Source organism: Scyliorhinus canicula, chromosome 13, assembly GCF_902713615.1.
Source record: "Scyliorhinus canicula chromosome 13, sScyCan1.1, whole genome shotgun sequence".
Classification (NCBI taxonomy): Eukaryota; Metazoa; Chordata; class Chondrichthyes; order Carcharhiniformes; family Scyliorhinidae; genus Scyliorhinus; species Scyliorhinus canicula.
In genome coordinates, this window is record NC_052158.1 from 60293653 (window position 1) to 60315605 (window position 21953).

General features: G+C 44.5%; 1 protein-coding gene across 3 annotated transcripts in view; it reads left to right on the forward strand.

The window, feature by feature from the left end:
• Positions 1–19792, forward strand: part of thap4 (THAP domain containing 4) — a 76800-nt gene extending 57008 nt beyond the window's left edge. For 2 of the 3 annotated variants that reach the window (XM_038816886.1, XM_038816888.1), the window contains 2 exons: positions 2270–2373; positions 19506–19792. In XM_038816886.1, coding sequence (XP_038672814.1) covers positions 2270–2373; positions 19506–19622 — 221 coding nt within the window. In that variant the 3' untranslated portion in view covers positions 19623–19792. Of the gene's footprint in view, positions 1–2269; positions 2374–12238; positions 12445–19505 lie in introns of those variants that run through there. The other variant, XM_038816887.1, reaches the window with a different exon arrangement.
• Positions 19793–21953: the final 2161 nt, after the last annotated feature.

The window sequence follows — 21953 nt, forward strand, 5'->3', positions numbered from 1 at the left end:
AAATGCAAGTTGCCCCTGATACTGCCAGGTACTTGAGCAGACCGATGCGCCTTAATTTAATGTGCCATTCTAAAAAAGACACTTGTGAGAATGCAGGGCTTCCACAATACTGCATTTTAGCCTGTTTCACAGCCTCACGTTGATAGTGAGTTTTGTACCCAGAACCTCTACTCAGTAGCGATGGTGCTATCAAGTTATATGATCTAATACTTGATGGAATTGAAGAAGTTAGAGGAACTCGAGTTGTGGGTGGATGCCGACAGTGTAGATTGGAATCCCTGAGGGACGAGCTCAGTGGTCTAGAAGCCTTTTTAAATCTATGATTCTTCCATCAGTTCATAGATTCCTCGTTTCAGATTCCCACACAAGTGAAAACATTCTTCCAGAATATACAATATCATGCCCCATCAGGATCTTATGATTTAATAATCATTAATTTATTAAGAGTGCCTCCTAATCTTCTGCAGTTGAAAGCTTTGAAAATAACTGAACTATATTCTAGGAGAAAGTTTTCCATGGTGCTAGAAACTAGAGATATTTTTATATACATTTGGGCTACACGAGTGTGTGTGGAGTGGATTGTCCCTATCCCCTCATGTAGACCTTTTAAAGGCAGATTCATTAAATGGGGGCCTGCTTTTCTGAGTATGCAGAAGGCTGCTTTCCAAACCAGCCTCCAGCAGGCCTGTGGGGGAGGGAGGCAAAGACATTGTCAGAACCTTTTTGTTCTTGTCACCTTGCAACTGCACATAGCTAACCAGGAGGTGGCTCCAAGTCATTTTGCTGCTGAACTGGTTCTGATCTCAAGTCACAACACAAAACGGGCCAGAAGGTCATTGTTCCAACTATGCATTGCAACATTCTGCTACAATTACAATATAGTTTGGGTCTTTAACAGGGGAAACAGTGGCAGAGTGGTGATATACTTGGGCTCGTAATCCAAAGGCCTGAGTGTGGTCGGCTATATTAGGGGTATCGCGGTACCTAGGTGGGGTGTACCTTATACTGTAGTATGAATGGTAGAACCTGCCTGCTGGCTCCGTCAGCAGGCGGAGCATAAAAGTCTGTGTTTCACCCACAGCAGTCATTCTGTACTAGAGCTGCTGGGGTAACTACTTGTTCATTAAAGCCTTCAATTGGACTACAATCTCGCTCCAGTAGTGATTGATCGTGCATCACTGGGTTAAGTTGTTCTGGGAACATGGGTTCAAATCCCTCTATAGTAGCTGGTGGAATTTTACTTCAGTTAATTTTTCAAAATGAAACATGAAGCTGGTCGCAGTGGTGGTGACCACGACAACTATTCCTGATTGTTATAAATCCCCATATGGTTCACTAAACTCCTTTAGCTGGTCTGGTACACATGTGACTCCAGATCCACAGTAACGTGGTTGGCTCTTAACTACCGTCAGAAATAGCCTTGTACTCCTCTCTTAGTTCAAAGGAAATTAAGAATGGGCAACATAAAAATAAATATATATTTGAGTTTAGAGGATGGTGAATACACTACATATTTGCCTTTGGCTGCATTGTTGTAATGTAAAGTGCCGTATAAAGGGATGATTTCACAGTGTTCTCCATTTCTCTCTACTTCCCTCACGGTTGTTTTGGATGACAACCTATTCAAATATGGTATAACTAACTGCATTCAAGGAATGAGGAAAACTATACACTAAATTTATTTGCTTTGATCCTTTTCAGCTTTCAAAGTCGTCGTCGTTCCTTCTTGCTCCAGTTCAGATTTCTGCCCCTTGTGCAATATAACCAGAACGGGTTGATGTGAGCTCTGCTTGTTAGTGTATCTTGTGAAAATATTCTGCGTTATGTTTCTCCATAATCACATGTTGAATGTTGTTCTAATTATTCAAATGTTAATCATAAAGTGTTTCTTGCTCCGGAATTGGACTGAGCAGCAGAGAGGCTCCTTGTTAATGCCCACAAGCAGATCAGGGCGGGAATTCTCCGGCCATTGGGTTTCTCTCTTCCCACCGGCAGTGCACCCTTACCCACAGGTTTCCCGGGGGGGGGTTGCGGAGTGGCTTCAATCGGAAATCCCATTAACAAGTGGCGGGAGGAGAGAATCCCACCGCCAGTGAGCAGTGCGCTGCAGAGAAACACGCAGCCAGGGGACTGGAAAATCCCACCCCAGATTTTCGAACGCACATTGTGTTTTGTCGTGCAACTACTGTTAAGGTTTTTTGATGCCTTTAGTCAGGCAATTTTGATCTTAGCATTGTTTTTAAAAAGGATATTTTTGTTCTGACCCAAGGTATTGTGGAAATTGAAGAAGGGGAAGTGAAAGATCAGGAGCTGACATTAGCTTCTCAGTCTGTAGCTCGGATGTCCTTTGCGAAAGAGCCTCATGTCCAGCAGGTAAGCACGGACTTCCGGCCCCTGGATCCATTCCCTTTACTGCACCAAAGGTCTTATTACCCTGCTGTGCTTTACTCTCACCCTGTCCCATATTAACACTCTTTACTCTTGTACTGACAGTTGGGTAGCAATGCTATTGATAAAAATTATTTTGACTATTTTAAAAGTTACACTCGGTTAGCAGGCTGTCCTCCCCCTCAATGAACTCACACTGGAAACCAGACTAGATTGAAAAGGCTTTTCCCCTGCTGGCTGTAAGGATCCGTGGGCAGCACGGTAGCATTGTGGATAGCACAATTGCTTTACAGCTCCAGGGTCCCAGGTTCGATTCCGGCTTGGGTCACTGTCTGTGCGGAGTCTGCACATCCTCCCCGTGTGTGCGTGGGTTTCCTCCGGGTGCTCCGGTTTCCTCCCACAGTCCAAAGATGTGCAGGTTAGGTGGATTGGCCATGATAAATTGCCCTTAGTATCCAAAAATTGCCCTTAGTGTTGGGTGGGGTTACAGGGTTATGGGGATACGGTGAAGGTGTTGACCTTGGGTAGGGTGCTCTTTCCAAGAGCCAGTGCTGACTCGATGGGCCGAATGGCCTCCTTCTGCACTGTAAATTCTATGATAATCTATGATGATAAATTCCACCCTCTTCCTTGCAGTTGAAGTGTTTGCAAACTTGGTGGTGTATTTGACTCTGGCAATGAGCTTCCGACTACATATTTGTGCCATAACTAAGACAGCTTATTTCTACCTCCGTAACATTACCTAATTCCACCCCTGCATCAGCTCAGGGCAGTCGTTCATTGACCTGTGAATTAGCACCCCTGTAAGCACACTAGCCAGTATTTATCCCTCAACAACATCATTTTAAAAAAATGTTTATGTTGTTTATCTCATTGCTGTTTTGGTGGCTTTGTTCTTCAGAAATTGTTAAAACAGTGGCTACCCCTCATTGACTGTGAAGTACTTTGGGATGTTTTGAGGTTGTGAAAGACACAATATAATGCAAGTTCTTAAGTGTTGAAACTTTATATGGCTCCATGTAGCTGGTATCCTTAGATCTTTCTGCTTTACAGCTGATGAAGTATATTCCATTTGATTTTCCCCGTGACTTTGCAGAAAGACACATAGAAGAAAGAAAGACCTTTTTAAATTTTGCTCGTCTCTCAATTGAATCCTTGCAGTCTCTCTTTCTGTTTGTTTAGCAGCCATGTGTACCATTTACAAGATGCACTGCAATAACTCACCATGGTTCCTTTGACAGCACCCTCTAAACTCACGACCGCTACCACCTAGAAGGACAAGAGCAGTTGATACCTGGGAACCCCACCACCTGGAGGTTCCCCTCCAAGTCACTCACCACACTGACTTGGAAATATATTGCCATTCCTTCATTGTCGTTGGGGCAAATTCATGGAACTCCCTCCCTAACAGCACTGTGGGTGTATCTACACCTCAAGGACTGCAGCAGTTCAAGAAGGCAACTCACCTCCACCTTCTGAAGGGCAACTAGGGATGGGTAATTAATACTGGCCGAACCAACGATGCCCACATCCCGTAAATGAATTTTTAAAAATAACCCTGTGTCCTTCTTTCTGCATTGGTTTAGCTCATTCACATTGTTGTTTCAAACTAGCTGCTCCATATTCTTCTCATTGTTATTCTCCTTCCTTATGTTTCTTCTTTCTTTAAAACGTTTCAATAGTTTCTTTCCACCTTTCTTGGTCTGTCTGCTCATTCTCTCTCTCTCTCTTTCCTCTTGTTGTATTTGACCTTGGAAGATCTTCTGACCGTCACTAAGATCGTGTATGTCCACCTTCTATCGAATCATTCAACTCCTCCTTCCACCACCTTGTCTGGTACTGAATCCCTCATCTATGTCTTTGTTGCCTCTGGGCTTGACTGTTCCAGCATTCATCTGACGGGCTTCCCAATTTCCATTCTGGATAAATATACGGCCATCCTTAACTCTGCCCGCATCCTAACTTGGACCAAATCCCTTTCATCCATCATGCCTGTGTTCGCTGACATACATTAGCTTCCAATCAAACAGAACCTCAATTTTAAAAGTCCAATTCTTGTTCTCAAATCTTTCTGTGAGCCTCCTCATTTTCTATCTCTCTAACCTCTTCCAGCCTTAAAATCCTCCCAAGAGCTCTGCACTCATCCCATTCTCGTTTCTTGCGCATCCCTGATTTTAATCACTTCGCCATTGGTGGCGGTGCCTTCATCTGCCAAAGCCTGAAGCTCTGGAATTCCCTGCCTCATCCTCTACTCCTCCCTCTTTACTTCTCTTTCCTCTTTGTCAGCTGTTCCTTAAAACCTACTTCTCTACCAATGATCATCCGCCCTAATATGTCTTTATGTGGATCAATGATAACAAAAACAAAGAACAAGAACAAAAAAAAGTACAGCACAGGCAAAGGCCCTAAGGCTGCCCGTCTAAACTAAAATCTTCTACACTTCCTGGGTCCGTATCCCTCTATTCCCATCCTATTCATGTATTTGTCAAGAAGCCCCTTAAATGTCACTATCATCCCTGCTTCCACCACCTCCTCCGGCAGCGAGTTCCAGGAACCCACTACCGCCTGTGTAAAAAAAAAAACTTGCCTCGCACCTTAAACCTATGACCCCTTGTAATTGACCCCTCTACCCTGGGAAAAAAGCCTCTGACTATCCAGCACTGTGGGTAAATTTTGTCCAAAGTTTGCATCGGAGATCCAGTGATGTGATGAAGTTGACTTGCAGATAGACTGGAAGTCAGAATAGAGAACCTACAAACTAATGTCCAGATTTAGAGACAGGTGTGGAGGATGTGTGAGCTAAGAAGCTGTTTGTAGAGCAAAGTAGCAGTGGCAATCTGTAGTGGTAGAGGTATTTCCATCAAAAGCAGAGGGTAGGCATGAAGAGCCACAAATCACTTAAAAGCATCTTCACTTTTGGACCTGCTGAGGTTGCGAGCTACTAGATTAATAGAGATCTGAGAAGTATTGGTCTTAATGACTCGAAGCTGGCAATCCGAATGATCATGAGTATTCCAACCAAGACTGACCCAGCCTTCACCCAAATGTGCTTTCGTTGTCAGCGCTGGGCGACCTGGATATTCTCTGTCCCTCTCATTTCCATGCTAATTTTGGAATCACTCTTTCCCCAACCACTGCTGTACTGCCCCAGCCAAGATCAGCTGTCTGTTGCTGAAAACCAGGACTTTATCCTTGCATGTGTAATTCATTGCAGCAGTAGACCACGCTCTGGTTTTCTCATGATCAACAATTGAAGAGGCAGTTTCCACAAGCAGGACCATTCAAATATATCATCCTGCACGGAAGACAACAAAATGATACAAAGTTTTGTGGATGAATACAAGCAATATTTCAACATTAGAATCGCTGCAACTGCCCACTGATCAGAACGAGACACACAATGTGCACCATGCTGAAATAATTAGCATCAAGTGCATGTTTACTTTTCCCAAAAATGCATTCGACCAGATTTTGCTGTCAACTTTGAGGCTGATGCCTTTTTTAAACATAAATGGTACAGCAATTTCAGACAAGGGACAGATGCCAGTACCCAAAAGTTGCTGTTGGGTTCTCAGGAACGGCATTTCACTGTCTCACTACTGAAATGCATTGGATGTATTGCTGAATTTGCACGATCGGTGGATGTTAATCCATGTCTATTCCAACTGGGCCAAACTAGTGTTATATATTCTTTGATTTCTTCTCTGGAAAATCTGATCTAAGATCATCAGGTCACCAGGAGGTAGTCACATTGATATTTTATTTTAAGAATACTGAACAGGCACTGAAAAAAACTTACAGACAGCTACCTGTCATGATCGGAAATATGTGTTTTGTTTAAGCCAGTTTTGGGGGGGGCGGTCACTCAGAGAGTGGTCGGCTTGTGGAATTTGTTACCACAGGACGTAGTTGAGGCCAAAGAATTGTAAGTTTTCAAGAAGCAGTTAGATATAGCACTTGGGGCAAAGGGGATCAAAGGATATGGGGGGAAAACGGGATTTGGCTTTTTTTTAAAAAAAAGTAGAGTGCCCAATTATTTTTTTCCAATTAAGGTGCAATTTAGTGTGACCAATCCACCTACCCTGCACATTTTTGGGTTGTGGGTGTGACACGGGGAGAATGTGCAAACTCCACACGGACAGTGACCTGGGGCTGGGATTGAACCTTGGTCCTCAGTGCTGTAAAGCAGCAGTGCTAGCCTCTGAGGATTAGGTTATTGAGTTGGATGATCATAATGAATGGCAGAGCATGTTCGAAGAGCAGAATGGCCTCCTCCTCCTATTTTCTATGTTGCTATGTAATTGAGGAAACCGTCATTACAAGAAGTTCAAGCGTACACAAGGAATTATGGGTGGTTAATTATTTGAAGAGACATTATTTGTTGCTTTGCTCATTTAAAAGCCTGCTGGAGGTTGATTAGGAAAACAAGTGAATGGTCTCCCACTGACAAACTTGTAAACCAGGTCTGTCTGTTCTGTACTGACCTCCAATGGGCCAAGAGGAGAGCAGTAATAGTATAGTGCAGTGATAGCCAACCTCGGCTAGTGAGTGGGCCGCATGAGTGGCCCTTTCTCAACTCAGTGGGCCTAAAGATTGACGTTGGGCTTGTACACAAAATCATGAACCCATGAATACGATTAAATACATTTAATACACACCAAAAATGTTTTAAGAATTACAGCAAGTCACATATTAATAGAACTGTCATCACCTCAAATGGTAAAAACTAAAGGATTGGACACAGGGAGTGCTTCCAGTCAATGTTGTGTGCAATCAGCACACACCTCACTTCACATGCCCTTGCTTTGCATGCCCTTGAGTCATACCGGTAAGGCAAAACACTATGTGGAGCAAAACCAGCAGAACCTGGAAAACCTTATACATTACCCTAAAGGGCCGCAGGCGCCCACCACTGGTATAGCATAGATAAGTGAAACCAGCGCACACTGCGCAGTTTGGCATTGCTCTCAAACTTGGGTTTTGTGTAAAGGGGTCTTTGAAAACAAAAATGCCTGTAGTCAGCCCTAATTAAACTGACCTCTAATTATGTGAAACCAACAAGGAAGGGCAGAAAAGTGGGATTGAATAGCATGAAGTCAAATATTCTCTTATCTGTCCTATAATTTCTGGTTCTATGTTCATTTTTGTCACTCACTGTTAACCAAAAAAAGCAGCATTTCAACAGAGCTCAAATGAGATTTTAAAAATGTCAACGTTTTAAATGTTTGCATTCCATTTTCCTTTCCGTACCTCCTTTTTTTTTTGCTTCCAAATCATTTTTTTTTCTGTTTCTCTTTTTCCACCCAATTTGATTTTTGATTTTACCCGCTCTAATTTACACTTTCTTCTCTGCCCCTGCGCTATAGGTTTTTCAGTTCAACTATCTGTTTTGACTAAGGAGATGTACAGTTGCTTAACCTGTTCACTCAGGCCCCAGAAACCTTTTTTTTCCCCTTGTGACGTTATCAGCTCAGGCTTTCAGCAACTTGGCAAGCAAAACATGTAAAACCCTATGCATGTGGTGCCCTGCTAATGTATATGATGGCCTATGATTTAAAATGCACAATAATCAAGAGTGAAGCTTCTCAAATGTGCATTTTGTTTAACTGCACTTTGGCTGTCTATCTGCCAATCAAGACCTTTCAGTTTTGCACTCTTGAAGTCCCTCGTTCTCGAGCAGACCTTTTGAATCTGGGTTGTTATTGTCGAACCAGCCCTCTGCTTATGTTTGAAGAAGCTCAGCCACTTCCCCTCCTGCTGGCGGCACTGTATGAGACGCTGATCAAATCAGTTTGGCCAAGCTCTTTCTCTTTGTGATGCAGTAGATTGAAAAAGCTTATTGCTGTTCAAAAGTGCAACTGAACCAAGAAATACAAGCACAAAAGAAGCACTTGGTTCATGAAATTGTACAGCACAGAAAAGGCCATTCAACCCGGTATGGATATGCCATTGTTTATGCCCCACATGAACCACCTCCTATCATCCTTCATCTCACCTTAGCAGTATTACCCTTCTATTTCTTTCTTCCCAATGTAATTTTCTACCTTCCCTATAAATCCATCTGTGCTGTTTGCCTCAACCGCTCCATGTGGTTTCAACTTCCACATTCTAACCACTCTCAGAGGCTTTCCCTGAATTCCTTATTGAATTTATTTGTGACTTTTTTATATTCATGGTTAAATTACCTGTGTGCTCCAGGAATATGGTTCAATTTAGCATGCCGTATTAATTTTAAGCATTCAGTAAATGGATACAATTGCATTCGTAATACAGTATTAAATGCCAGAAACTGTAGAACTGAGACAGCTGCACTAGGAATGCCTTTAGGTTCAAGAAGTTGAACGGTTGGAGTAATGTCGGCGGTTTGGTGTCTTCTTTCTCAACATGTTTTGTAAACATTGCATTTTATCCCACTTATATTTGCAGTTTACCACAAGGTGGTGCTCCTGCAGTCTGAGGCAGTACCGCTGCCTGAATTGACCCTTTCAACCCAAGGTTCTGGCACCGTAAACACCAATCTTGCTGTCAAATAGTCAAACAATATGGGTCCTGAATAGCAGCCCTGCCTCTCCTGGAAGGCAGGTGCCCTTTGCAAGTGGGTGACTCTTTTCTGCAAATTAATGCAGGTCAAGTAAGAGAAAAATAAATTTGTATTGACGTAAAGAGTCGTTCTCCCTTGGGGCATCAAAAGTACATCATGGCCAATGAATTATTTTTGAACTGCTCACTTTGACTACATCCATGCAAACAGAACACTCAATTTGTGCTCCGCAAAATCATTTGTACTGCAGTGTGACAAATGACCTGTTAATTAACCTGTTTTGCTGATGGTGAGTGGGGGAGGAATGTAAACCAGGAGAACTTTATGATCCTCTTCGAACAGCGTGACGGATTGTTTGCATCTTCCTGACCGGACAGACAATGCTTCTGTTTAATGTCAGATAATGTAAACTCTGACAATGTAACACTCTCTAAATGCTGCACTGTTATGTCAGTTTAGATTTTAGGTTCAAGTCCTGGAATGGGGGTTTGACCGGAAATACTTGACAACAAAGTAGGACACTTAACCATTGTAGTCGTCTGCATGTGGTATACCATTCAAAGCACATATCAGAGACTTGGTCAGTGTTAGCAGTGAGTGCTATTCATTGACTATAATGCAACTGGTGTTATCCTTTCAGTGAATTGTATAATATTCTACGGTGGTATTGTGATGTTTCAGCATCGCTCCTGATTTTAGCAGATTTAGCTGGTTTCCATTATAAAACCACGGCCATCATAGGAGAATCCTCCAAAGCCGCTGCTCACAGATTGTCTCCATAGGCGCAGGGCACTGTCTACAGCAAAACCTTTATCAGCTATCTCACCAACACGATAAAGGAGCTATTCACAGAGCAGAGGGTGTACCCTTGACATATGCTTCAGTTCAGCCATTGTTCCCCTTCAACTTGCCCATATTTTACCTGCCAGTGTGTGAAAGATCTTGCAAAATGGCAAGATGACTTACTTTTATTTGCGGTTTCGTACTTTATTCCTGTGAAGGTGAGTCAATGTGGCTGAAGATGTTTAAAGATTGGTGTGGGCGTGCTGACCAGACCAGCAACATACAGAGAACATAGGCTGCCTGCGCCTTCACAGAAATAATTTCTGCTGATGAATTTCAACCCCTTCCAGGGCAGTAATGTTGCTTCCTGTATTGCACTATTAGATACACCGTACTTCATTACAGAAGCTTGCAGCAGGACTGCTGTCATTCTAGTACTTACTGCTGTCTGGCATTTCCTTCTACTGGTAGTTTCACTTTTCTGCATTGTTTTGGCACTCTGATTTAACAATACTTCACTGCAAACTTCATTCAATAAAAACATACAGAACCAATCAGGAACATTGAACTCACTGGTTTTAGGACGGCACGGTGGCACAGTGGTTAGCACTGCTACCTCACAGTGCAGAGACCCGGGTTTGTTTCAGACCTTGGGTGACTGTGCGGAGTTTGTACGTTCTCCCCGTGCCTGCGTTGGTTTCCTCTGGGAGCTCCGGTTTCCTCCCACAGTCCAAAGGTGTGCAGGTTAGGTGGATTGACCATGCTAACTTGACCCTTAGTGTCCGAAAATGTGCAGGTTGGTTGATTGGTCATGATAAATGCTTGGGGTTACAGGGTTGGGGCAGGGGAGTGGGCCTCTTTCGGACAATCGGTGCAGACATGGTGGGATGAATGGCCTCCTTCTGCACTGTAGGGATTCTAGGGACACACAGTTCAGGGTTCTTCTTCCACGAAAATCAATGAATTTTATTTTTTTTTAATTTAGAGAGCTCAATTCATTTTTCCCAATTAAGGGGCAATTTAGCGTGGCCAATTCGCCTACCCTGCACATCTTTTGGGTTGTGGGGGCGAAACCCACCCAAACACGGGGGAAGAATGTGCAAACTGCACACAGATAGTGACCCAGAGCCGGGATTAAACCTGGGACTCTGGCGCAGCGAGGCAGCAGTGCTAACCACTATGCCCTCCACAAAATTTAATGAATAAAGGAATCTCTTTTCCTTATTCCCACCCCCAAACCCTTCCATTGCACTACCTTTGTAAAATTTGTTTATGGATGACAGTTGTTGCCAAGGGCAGCATTTATTACTATCCCTAAAGCCTCTTGAGAAGGTGATTATGAGCCACTTTCTTGAACCACTGGTGCCTATGTGGTGTAGTCACACCCATGGTGCTGATAAAGAGGGAGTTGATGATGCAAGCCTGATGTTCTTTAATCTGTGTCGCACATCTCCTCGAAATGCTTCTCACATATCAGTTGCAGATGAGCTGGTGCATTCTTCAATGTGGTAAAGGTAAAGCCTGCCTGTTCAGTTCTGACCTGAGCCACTAACTATCCTTGTCACTGGCTAAAGATGAGTGTGTGGATTTGTCAGTATTTTCATACATCCTTTGCTGAGCTTCCAATCAGAAATCATCTATCACCAGAACTGCCTATCTCCGCTCCAAACTTGGACCTACCTCACCCCCATGACTACTAAGATTGATCAACACCATTGTCACTTTTGGACTCAATTTCTGCAGTGACTTCTACAGCAAACTCCCGACCTATCCAAAACCCAATTCTCGCGTCCTGACCTCAGCAACCTCCACCCACAAACTTTTTGATTTTCAAATCTTCATTTACAAATAGCCCAAGACTGTACCCATCTCTTTTGTAAAGCAATTAACGGCGTCAGGGTACAACTTAAAGCAAGCTGCTGTATCACTCACTCTTTTGCAATGCTGTTCCATTGTACTATCCCCCTGTCGCAACAGAACTATTTTACAGACACCGGAACCGTGCTTAAAAAGTAGAGATAGGATGTGTTTGTGGTGTTTTAGTTTGGTTCGGGGCAATGACTTGCACACAAATGGTGCACGTTGTGGGACAAAAGTGATGCAGCTACCTGGAAAAAAGAATAGACCAGTGATTCAAATGGAAAATGTCAATTTTAAGTTTCATTTTGTGTTTTGTGGGTAGATAGTTATCTATAGTAGCATCCAATTAGTCACATGACAGCCCTTGTCTCAGTGAGCGAGGTAGGCTGGTGCTGATTACAATGACAGATAAGAGACCCAAAACTGAAGATTGTTACTGTGCACAATTATAGCCTTGGGCTTGCTCTATTTTTACAACACAAGCACAGAGTTAGTCCTCGGCAGAGTTGACCCAACATCACATTCTGGGGAGGAAAGCAACAACTGTTCAGGATGCACTGTTAGGTGTACTGGCCTTTAAAATGTATTGCTAACTAAAATATATTGCAAAAGGAAATGAAAGATTTATATATATATATGTTTACCGCGGTTCCTCTTGTTTGCCAGTGTGGGTTCAGGGTGCATGTGCCGCTGCATCAGCAGGTTGTGGGCTCAAACCCAACTCCTGAGATTGAGTACCGAATTTGGGCTCCTATTTCAATGCACTGTCTTTCGGATTAGATGTTAAATCGAGGACCTGTCCTGCTCCTAAGACTAGTTGAAGAGCAGAGGCATTCTGCAGGTATTCTGACGGACATTTATCCCTCAATAATATCATTTATATTATTTGATCATTTCCCTCCATGTTATTTGTGGGATCTCACTCTCCGTAAATTGTCACATTCACTTATGTTGCAACAGTGATTGCAAGTTCTTTTTTAAAGGTGCTATGTAATATGTCAAAATTAAATTTAAAGGGCATGGCACAAATAGCCAAGTGGGAATATGATGTGGTAATAGCGAATACCTGAATTAAAAAAGACAAGATTGGGTAATAAATATTCCTGGATCCAAACTTTCATGAAATTTAGGAAGGAAAGAAAGGAGGAGGAGTGGTATGACTGACTTCAGGAGAATATTGAAGTGCGGAGAGAGAGGCTGTCCCAGAGACGTTAACCAACCTATTTAGCGAGCGCTAAGAAACAATGCCAATGCATTACCATTACATCAATGGATGTATTCTATCGGCCACTCAACTAATGGGAAGTTCATAGAGGGACAAATCTGAAAGGAAATTATAGAGATGCAAAACCTATCATAGTTTTAGAGGATGGCTTTTTTTACTATCCTGATGTATCATTAATGTAAAGGGCAGAAAGGAGAAGAGTTTATGAAGTTTTTTTTATAGAAGAATTAGCCCAATGAGGAAGGAGGCATTGCTGAATCTGGTTCTGGGGAATGAGGTGAATCAAGTATCATTTGGGGAATGCTTAGGTGACATTGATCAAGGTTTAGGTTATCTATTGAAAAGGACATGGAGAAACCCAGAGTAAAAATAATTGGGGCAGGGCCAATTTCAATAGGTTGAAAACAGATCTTGCCCAGGTAAACTGGAGTCAAAGATTGGCAGGAAAAACTTTTTTTTTTTAAATTTAGATTACCCAATTATTTTTTCCAATTAAGGGGCAATTTAGCGTGTCCAATCCACCTACTCTGCACATTTTTGGGTTGTGGGGGCGAAACCCACGCAGACACGGGGAGAATGTGCAAACTCCACACGGACCGTGACCCAGAGCTGGAATCGAACCTGGGACCTCGGCGCCGTGAGGCGGTTGTGCTAACCACTAGGCCACCGTGCTTGGCAGGAAAAACTGAAATGGAACAATGTGTTGCCTTTAGAGAGGAGCTGAATCTGGTACAGTCAAAGTAAATTCCCATGAGGGGGAGAGATGGGACAAACAAAGCTGGAAATTGCTGGATAATGAAAGGGATAGCGTAAAATGAAGCAGACGTCAGGTTGATAATAAAAGTGAGAATCAGTTTAAATGTAGAAAGTTCAGAGGGGAAATGAGAAAAGAGACAAGAGAAGCAAAGGGAGAAAGTGAAAAGAGACTGGCAGCTAGCATAAAAGGGATTCCAAAAGGTTTCTTGAAATCCCTGCAGTGCAGAAGGAGGCCATTCTACCCATCATGTCTACACCGATCCTCTGAAAGAGCACTCTATCTAGGCCCACTCCCCTGCTCTATCCTTGTAACCCCATAACCCCACCTAACCTTTGGACACTAAGGAACAATTTTAGCATAGCCAATCCACCCAACTTGCACACCTTTGGACTGTGGGAGGAAACCGGAGCACCCGGACACAGGGAGAACATGCAAACTCCTCATAGACAGTCACCCAAGGCTGGAATTGAACCTAGGTCCCTGGCACTGTGAGGAAGTAATGCTAACCACTGTGTACAGTGCCTTGCATTTCTATAGGCATATACAGAGTAAAAGAAGAAGAATGATTAAGGACCAAAAAAGGTGATTTGTGCATGGAAACAGGCATTAAATGACTACTTTGCATCTGTCTTTACCTAAGAGGAAGATTCTGGCAAAGTCATAGTGAAAGAGGAAGTAGTTGGGACGCTGGATGGGCTGAAAGTTGATAAAGAGGAGGCAATAGAAAGCCTTGCCAAGTCACCAGAACTGGATCAAGTACAGCTGAGGAAATTGAGGGGAGTAAGGGGGAGGAAAACTGCAGAGACACTCCAGATCCTTCCAATCCTCCTCCGATTCAGGGCCAATGCCAGAGGACTAGACAATTTCAAATGTGACACGCTTGTTAAAAGGGGTGCAAGGATAAGTTCAGCAACTACAAGCCAGTTAGTTTAACCTTGGTGGGGTAAGCTTTTACAAATGCTAATATGATAACCCATTAACTTTTTTAAAAATATATATTTTATTAAGGTATTTGAAATTTTTTATAACAGTAACATAAACAATGACATCAACGTGGTAAAATAAACATTTCCCCCTAGCCCAATCTTCACACACTTCAAACTTACAACAACAATCCCCCCCCCCCCCCCCCCCCCCCACATCCCTTGGAATTCTGCATCTGCTGACAATTTAATTTTCCCCGAGAAAGTCGACGAGCGGCTGCCACCTCCAGGTGAACCCTAACAGTGACCCTCTTAAGGCAAACTTTATTTTATTGAGGTGGAGAAACCCAGCCATGTCACTAACCCAGGTCTCTACACTCGGGGGGGCTTCGTGTCCCTCCGCATTAACAAGATCCGTCTCTGGGCTACCAAGGAGGCAAAGGCCAAGACGTCGGCCTCTTTTGCCCCCTGAACTCTCGGGTCTTCCGACACTCCAAAGATCACTATCCGGGCTCTGCACCACCCGTGTTTTTAGTACCGTGCACAAAACCCTCCCAAAACCCTCTAAGCTTTGGGCATGCCCAAAACATGTGGACATAATTTGCTGGGCTTCCCACGCACCTCGCACACCTACCCTCAACCCCGAAGAACTTACTCATCCTAGCCGCTGTCATGTGTGCCCGGTGGACTACCTTAAATTTTAAGCCTTGCGCATGATGAGGAGGTATTAACCCTGCTTGGGGCATCCGCCCATAGACCCGCCTCTATCGCTCTTCCTAGCTCATCCTCCCACTTGCCCTCCTCCGCCTCTGGAAGCTCCTGGTAAATATCCGATGCCTTCCCCTCTCCCACCCAGGTACTGGAAACCACTCTATCCTATATCTTCTATGGCGGCAGCAGCGGAAAGGCAGGCACCTGTTTTCTCAGGAAGTCTCACACCTGCAAATACCTAAACCTGTTCCCTGCTGGCAATTTAAATTTATCCTCCAAAGCTTTCAAGCTGGGAAAGATCCCGTCTATAAATAGCTCCCCCACCTTCTAATTCCTGCCCCCTGCCATCTCCGGAACCTGCCATCTAGCCTACCCGGTACAAACCTGTAGTTGTTATAAATTGGGGTCCAAATCTATGCTCTCTCCACTCTCGTATCTCCTCCACTGCCCCAAGATCCTCAGAGCTGCCACTACCACCTGACTTGTGGAGTATCGGGACGGCGAGAACGACAGAGGTGCCGTTACCATTGCCCTCAAACTTGTGTCTTTACATGACGCCGCCTCCATCTGCTCCCATGCCGACCCCTCCCCTGCTACCCACTTCCTAATCATGGCTAAAATAGCCGCCCAGTAGTAATTCAGACGTTCGGCAGCGCCAACCCACCCTCCCCCGACTGCGCTTCAGCAATACTTTCTTCATTCGTGGGGTTTTATTCGCCCACACAAAGCCCAAAATAATCTTATTCACTTGCTTGAAAAAGGCCTTCGGGATGAAGATGGGGAGGCACTGAAAGACAAACAGAAATCTGGGGACGACCGTCATTTTCACAGTCTGTACCCTCCATGCCAGCAATAGCATGTCCCATTTCTTAAAGTCCCCTAACATTTGTTCTACCAGCCGGGATAGGTTTAACTCGTGCAGTACCTCACATTCCCGGCCACCTGGATTCCCATATATCAAAAACTCTTCCCAACCATTCTAAGCGGCAGCTCTCCCAGTCTCTTCTCCTGTCCTCTTGCCTGGATCGTAAACATCTCACTTTTCCCCATGTTCAATTTATACCCCGAAAAGTTGCCAAATTCCCCCACGATTCGAATTACTTCCCCCATCCCCTCCAACAGGTCCGAAATGTACAAGAGCAGGTCATCTGCGTAGAGCGAGACCCGGTGCTCCCCCCTCCCCCCAACCCTCATCCCCCGAACCAGCCCTTTCCAGTTCCCAGAGGCTCTTAACGCCATGGCCAATGGCTCTATGGCCAGAGCAAACATTAACGGGGAGTGGGGGCACCCATGCCTCGTCCCTTGGTGTAGTTCAAAATACCCCGACCTCGGCCGGTTCGTACGCACACTCGCTACTGGTGCCTGACAGAGCAACAGCACCCAGTCAACAAAGCCCTCACCAAACCCAAACCTTCCCAGCGCATCCCACAGGTAATTCCACTCCACTCGATCAAAAGCCTTCTCCGCATCCGTCGCTACCACCATCTCTGCCTTCTCTCCTTCTGAGGGCATCATAATAACATTGAGAAGCCTTCGAACATTGGCCTTGAGTTGTCTGCCCTTCACAAATCCCGTCTGGTCTACCCCTATCACCCCGGGAACACAGTCCCTATCCTTGTGGGCAGTATCTTCGCTAGCAGTTTGGCATCCACATTCAGTAGAGAAATCGGCCTGTATGACCCGCATTGCTCCAGATCCTTCTCCCGTTTCAGGATCAGTGAAATCGAGTCCTGCGACATTAGAACATAGAACAGTACAGCACAGAACAGGCCCTTCGGCCCTCAATGTTGTGCCGAGCCATGATCACCCTACTCAAACCCACGTATCCACCCTATACCCGTAACCCAACAACCCCCCCCCTTAACCTTACTTTTATTAGGACACTATGGGCAATTTAGCATGGCCAATCCACCTAACCCGCACATCTTTGGACTGTGGGAGGAAACCGGAGCACCCGGAGGAAACCCACGCACACAGGGGGAGGACGTGCAGACTCCACACAGACAGTGACCCAGCCGGGTAGCGAACCTGGGACCCTGGAGCTGTGAAGCATTTATGCTAACCACCATGCTACCCTGCTGCCCCCTCATCCATTGTTGGATGAGGACTCCCTTCTCTCTTGCTTAGTTAAATGTCCTCACCAGCAGTGGGCTCAATATCTCTGAAAACCTCTTACAGAATTCCACTGGGTAGCAGTCAGGCCCCGGGGCCTTGCCCAACTGCATGCCCTCTAGCCCCTTGATTATTTCCTCAATCTTAATTGGGGCTCCTAGCCCTTCCACCAGGTCCTCCTCCACCCTCTAGACCTTCAACTGATCCAAAACCTGCCTCATCCCCTCCACCCCAGCCGGGGGATCCGACTCATATAATTTACTATAAAAGTCCTTAAACACCTCGTTCACCCCTTCTGGGTCCAGGACAGTACTCCCACCTCTACCCTTTGCCTATCTCCCTGGCCGCCTCCTGCGCCTGGAGGCGAATTAAAACATTGACTGTAAGCACTCCCTGGCCGCCTCCCTTTTCCTGAGCTGGTACACCACCATTCTGCTTGCCTTTTCCCCGTATTCAAGGATCCCCCCTTGCCTTCCTCAACTGTGCCACCGCTTTCCCTGTGGTCAACAGCCCAAACTCCACCTGTAACCTCCGCCGCTCCCTCAGTAGCCCCGCGTCCGGGGCCTCCGAGTATCTCCTGTCCACCTGGAGTATCTCTTCAACTAACCTGTCCCTTTCAGCCCGTTCCGCCTTTTCTCTGTGGGCTGTATCGAGATTAATTCCCCTCTGACTACTGCCTTCAAAGCTTCCCAGACCATCGCTGCAGAGAACTCCCCTGTATCATTTGTATCCCGGTAGTTCTGGATGGACTTGTTAACCCGCCCACAGATCGCTTCGTCCGCGACAACCCCACATCCAGTCTCCACAGCAGGTGTTTCCCTCTCTCCACACTAACCCGCAGGTCCACCCAGTGCGGGGTATGATCACTGCAATTGCCGAGTACTCAGTATCCACCACCTTCGGTATTAGTGCCCTGCTTGAACAAAAAAGTCGATGCGAGAGTATACCTTGTGGACATGTGAGAAAAAGGAAAACTCCTTCGCCCTCGGCCGTGCAAACCTCCATGGGTCCACTCCCCTCATCTGCTCCATAAAACCCTTTAATTCCTTCGCCGCAGCCGGCCTCCTCCCTGTCCTGGATTTTGACCAGCCCAATTCCGGGTCAATGACTGTTGAAGTCCCCTCCCATGATTAGGTTATGTGACTCTAAGTCTGGGATCTTACCTAACGCCTGCCTCAGAAATTCCACGTCATCCCTATTCGGAGCATATATGTTCACAAGTACCATTCGCACCCCCTCCAGCTTCCCACTCACCATTATGTACCTCTGCTTTCCCCCCGTCTGACACAATTCTACCTGCCTTGAATGCCACTCGTTTGCTGAACAAGATCGCTATCCCCTGGTCTTTGAGTCCAGTCGTGAGTGGAACACTTGACTGACCCACCCCTTCCTCAATCTCCACATAAAGGGTTACTGCACAAGATGCTCATGACATTGGGTGTGATATATTGGCATGGATAAAGGATTGGCTAACTGACAGGAAACAAATAGTCATGATAAATGAATCATTTTCAGGTTGGCAGACTATAACTAACGGAGTGCTGCAGAAATCAGTCTTGGGTCTTCACTATTTATAAGAGAGAGACTGCTCTAGCCAAATTTGCTGATGATCGACAATGGAGTTATGGGGGTCAGCCAGGAAAGGGGAGTTAAAGCTACAATCTGATCAACAGTGATCTCATCGAATGACAGAGCAGACTGGATGGGCCGAATGGTTTACTCCACCTATTATGAGAGAACTTGTGTGTTGGTAATCAAAATTGCCATCTGGAATGAAAAACTTCCCTCTTTATGTGGAGCCTGTTCAGCAGAATTCCATGCTGGGTCCATTGAGTGAAAATCATTCTAGAACAAGATTGTGAACTATATAATGACACCATGTTAATTAACATTCTGAATAATTTTAAATACAGAGCCTGTCCAACGTGAATTACAGTAATTTAGAATTGTGGTTTAACATTCAAACTAAATGTTTATTCTTTCTGACAATGTAACATTGGACACCAGCCTAGAATGCATTCAAATACGGGAACAAGACTTGAATTGATAACATTCTCATTATGTCAATGTGATCACCACCAGTTGAAGCATGCTCTCACATTGACTAAATGCAGCCTGAGTCATGTATTTGGACAAGAATGGAATGTTCCTTACTCATTGGTTTCATGTAGGCAGCTTTTCCTTGATTTGTTTCTTTACTTTCAGATTACACGGACATTCAGACTTACGGAAGAAGGGAAGCTGGAGCAAACTGTTTTTATGGCAACCAATCAACAGCCCCTCTTGCAGCATCTTCACATAACATACACACGGAGTTTGTAACACAACGTATTCATGTGAAAACGTCCGCTCCAAGCTCCAAATGCACTGATTGTTCTTTATGCTCACCATTTATACTGCGTTAAACTTGTGTTAAACTTGAAGACTTCAGAGGTTATGGCTGAAAAAATAAATTTTGTGGAATTTTTTCATCCTGCGCAGGACAATCACAAGAATACAAAGAAACAGCTCCAGGGTCCCAGGTTCAATTCCCGGTTGGGTCACTGTCTGTGTGGAGTCTGCACGTCCTCCCCGTGTGTGCGTGGGTTTCCTCCGGGTGCTCCAGTTTCCTCCCACAGTCCAAAGATGTGCGGGTTAGGTGGATTGGCCATGATAAATTGCCCGTAGTGTCCTAATAGTAACGTTAAGGGGGGGGGAGTTGTTTGGGTTACGGGTATAGGGTGGATACGTGGGTTTGAGTTGGGTGATCATTGCTTGGCACAACATCGAGGGCCGAAGGGCCTGTTCTGTGCTGTACTGTTCTAAAAAAAAATAAAAAAATGTATACTGTATTAGAAGAGAGTACTGATTGGTTGGCGAGTGAATTCTGATTGTTAAAGGCGATGCCATGGAGGATGCGTCAGTTAAAGGCAACTGTCGGTTAATTGCCGAGCATTGTTTGAAAATTTAAGTCAGGCAGCTTGACTCTAATTGATCAAGATATTGCCCCAAGGAGTGAACCAATAAATGGCTTTCACTTATTTTGTTTAGCTGACAGGTGCAATGTGTGTAAATGTTTTGAAGTCTGAAAACAACAGGGCCCTGTATATCAATATATGTAGCTTCCAGTAATGCAAATGAATCCCACTACAAGTCTGACTAACAATCTTCAATTAGTTGTTGAGGATTATTTACCAAATGTTGTCCAATCACGGAATCATTTCTAATGTTGGACACTTCTGTTTGGAGTTTTGCGATCAGCGGCTGGTTGGGTGCTTGCAAAACCAATTGCAGTTTTGATATTGGTACTCTTGCAATTGTCCTAATGCGTGCAAGATAAAAAGCTTCCACAAAATGTCTTTTCAGCAATACTCAAGTCCTGTACGACCAACTGACAGCTTTGGAAGTTGGAGATTTTCATTTTAGATTTTTATGACTTATTGTACAACGGCACTAATTTAATTGCAAATTATTGTTTGTTCCTGGATGCTTTAAATGTTTATTGACTGCTGTTGACTTCATGGAACGTTATGATAATCGGAGAAACCTTTAGGGATACCCTTTTTGGCTCTGGCTCCCGAGTTGAGTAAGGTTCATGTTGATTTTGTTCTGTAATTAAAAATCAGTTTATCAATGGATAACTCAGGAACATCCACGAGACATCCTAATTCAGTCTGTTAGATTACATCCGTCCCTAAGATGCCACCCCTTTTTTAAAACTGGATCGGCATCCTTTCTTTCTTGAATCTGTCTCTTTGTTTTGCACAGTATCCCCAGCTGAGGGACCAGCAAGTGACTTTGTCCTGAATCTCACCACTCTGAAATCAGCCCCTCAGAGACATAGAGGTTTATAGCATGAAAACAAGTCCTTCGGCCGAGAGATGTATGAACGGAATTTCAAGTGGACATCACTGTACCTGAACACTTAATCTTACTTCATACTTGGCATGTTGTTGAATGGGATTCACCGACTCCTACCAGAAAAGCATGAACAGTACTTAGCCGATAGTTGAGCCATTTACCCTGTGACTTTTGCCATGCTAAACCACTTGCCCAAGATTTTAACTTTTCTTTCATGGAAATGTACTGAGATTGACCTTTGAGAAATCCATCTGACAAGCACGTCAACTGTTACAAAACTTGAAAATTAGTCATGAGGACTAATGGCCCACTTCATAACCATGCTTTGTTTGTTTTTATTTGTTCATGACGCTGTCAAGGCTGTATTTAATGCACCTTTTAGTTATTGTTTGGTAGGCCTTCCTCTTGACCAGACACTGTCCTTGTGGTGATGGTGCGAGTTAGGGAGTTTGATGATATGCACTCAGCAGAGTTGACTGGGCAGTTGTATATGTCAAAGTTATGATTCTACAACTAGAGTATATAAATATGAAACTGTGAATCTTAAACAAAATTAAATTTGATTTCTTCCCTACTGTGTAAATAAGTGTCCATTAAAGTTATATTTCTTTCTGCTGAATGCAGTAACATAATGTGGTAATACTCCAGTGGTCCAACTGAAGGGGTAATAGTTGTCCACCTAATGGGGTAAATTTCCAGTGCTGACCTATTGGGTAATCCTGAGTATAATGGAGAGGTTTTGAAATCAAAGCCTAGACCAGGGGTGGGCAAACTACGGCCCGTGGGCCGCATGCGGCCCGCCAAAGGTCTTTA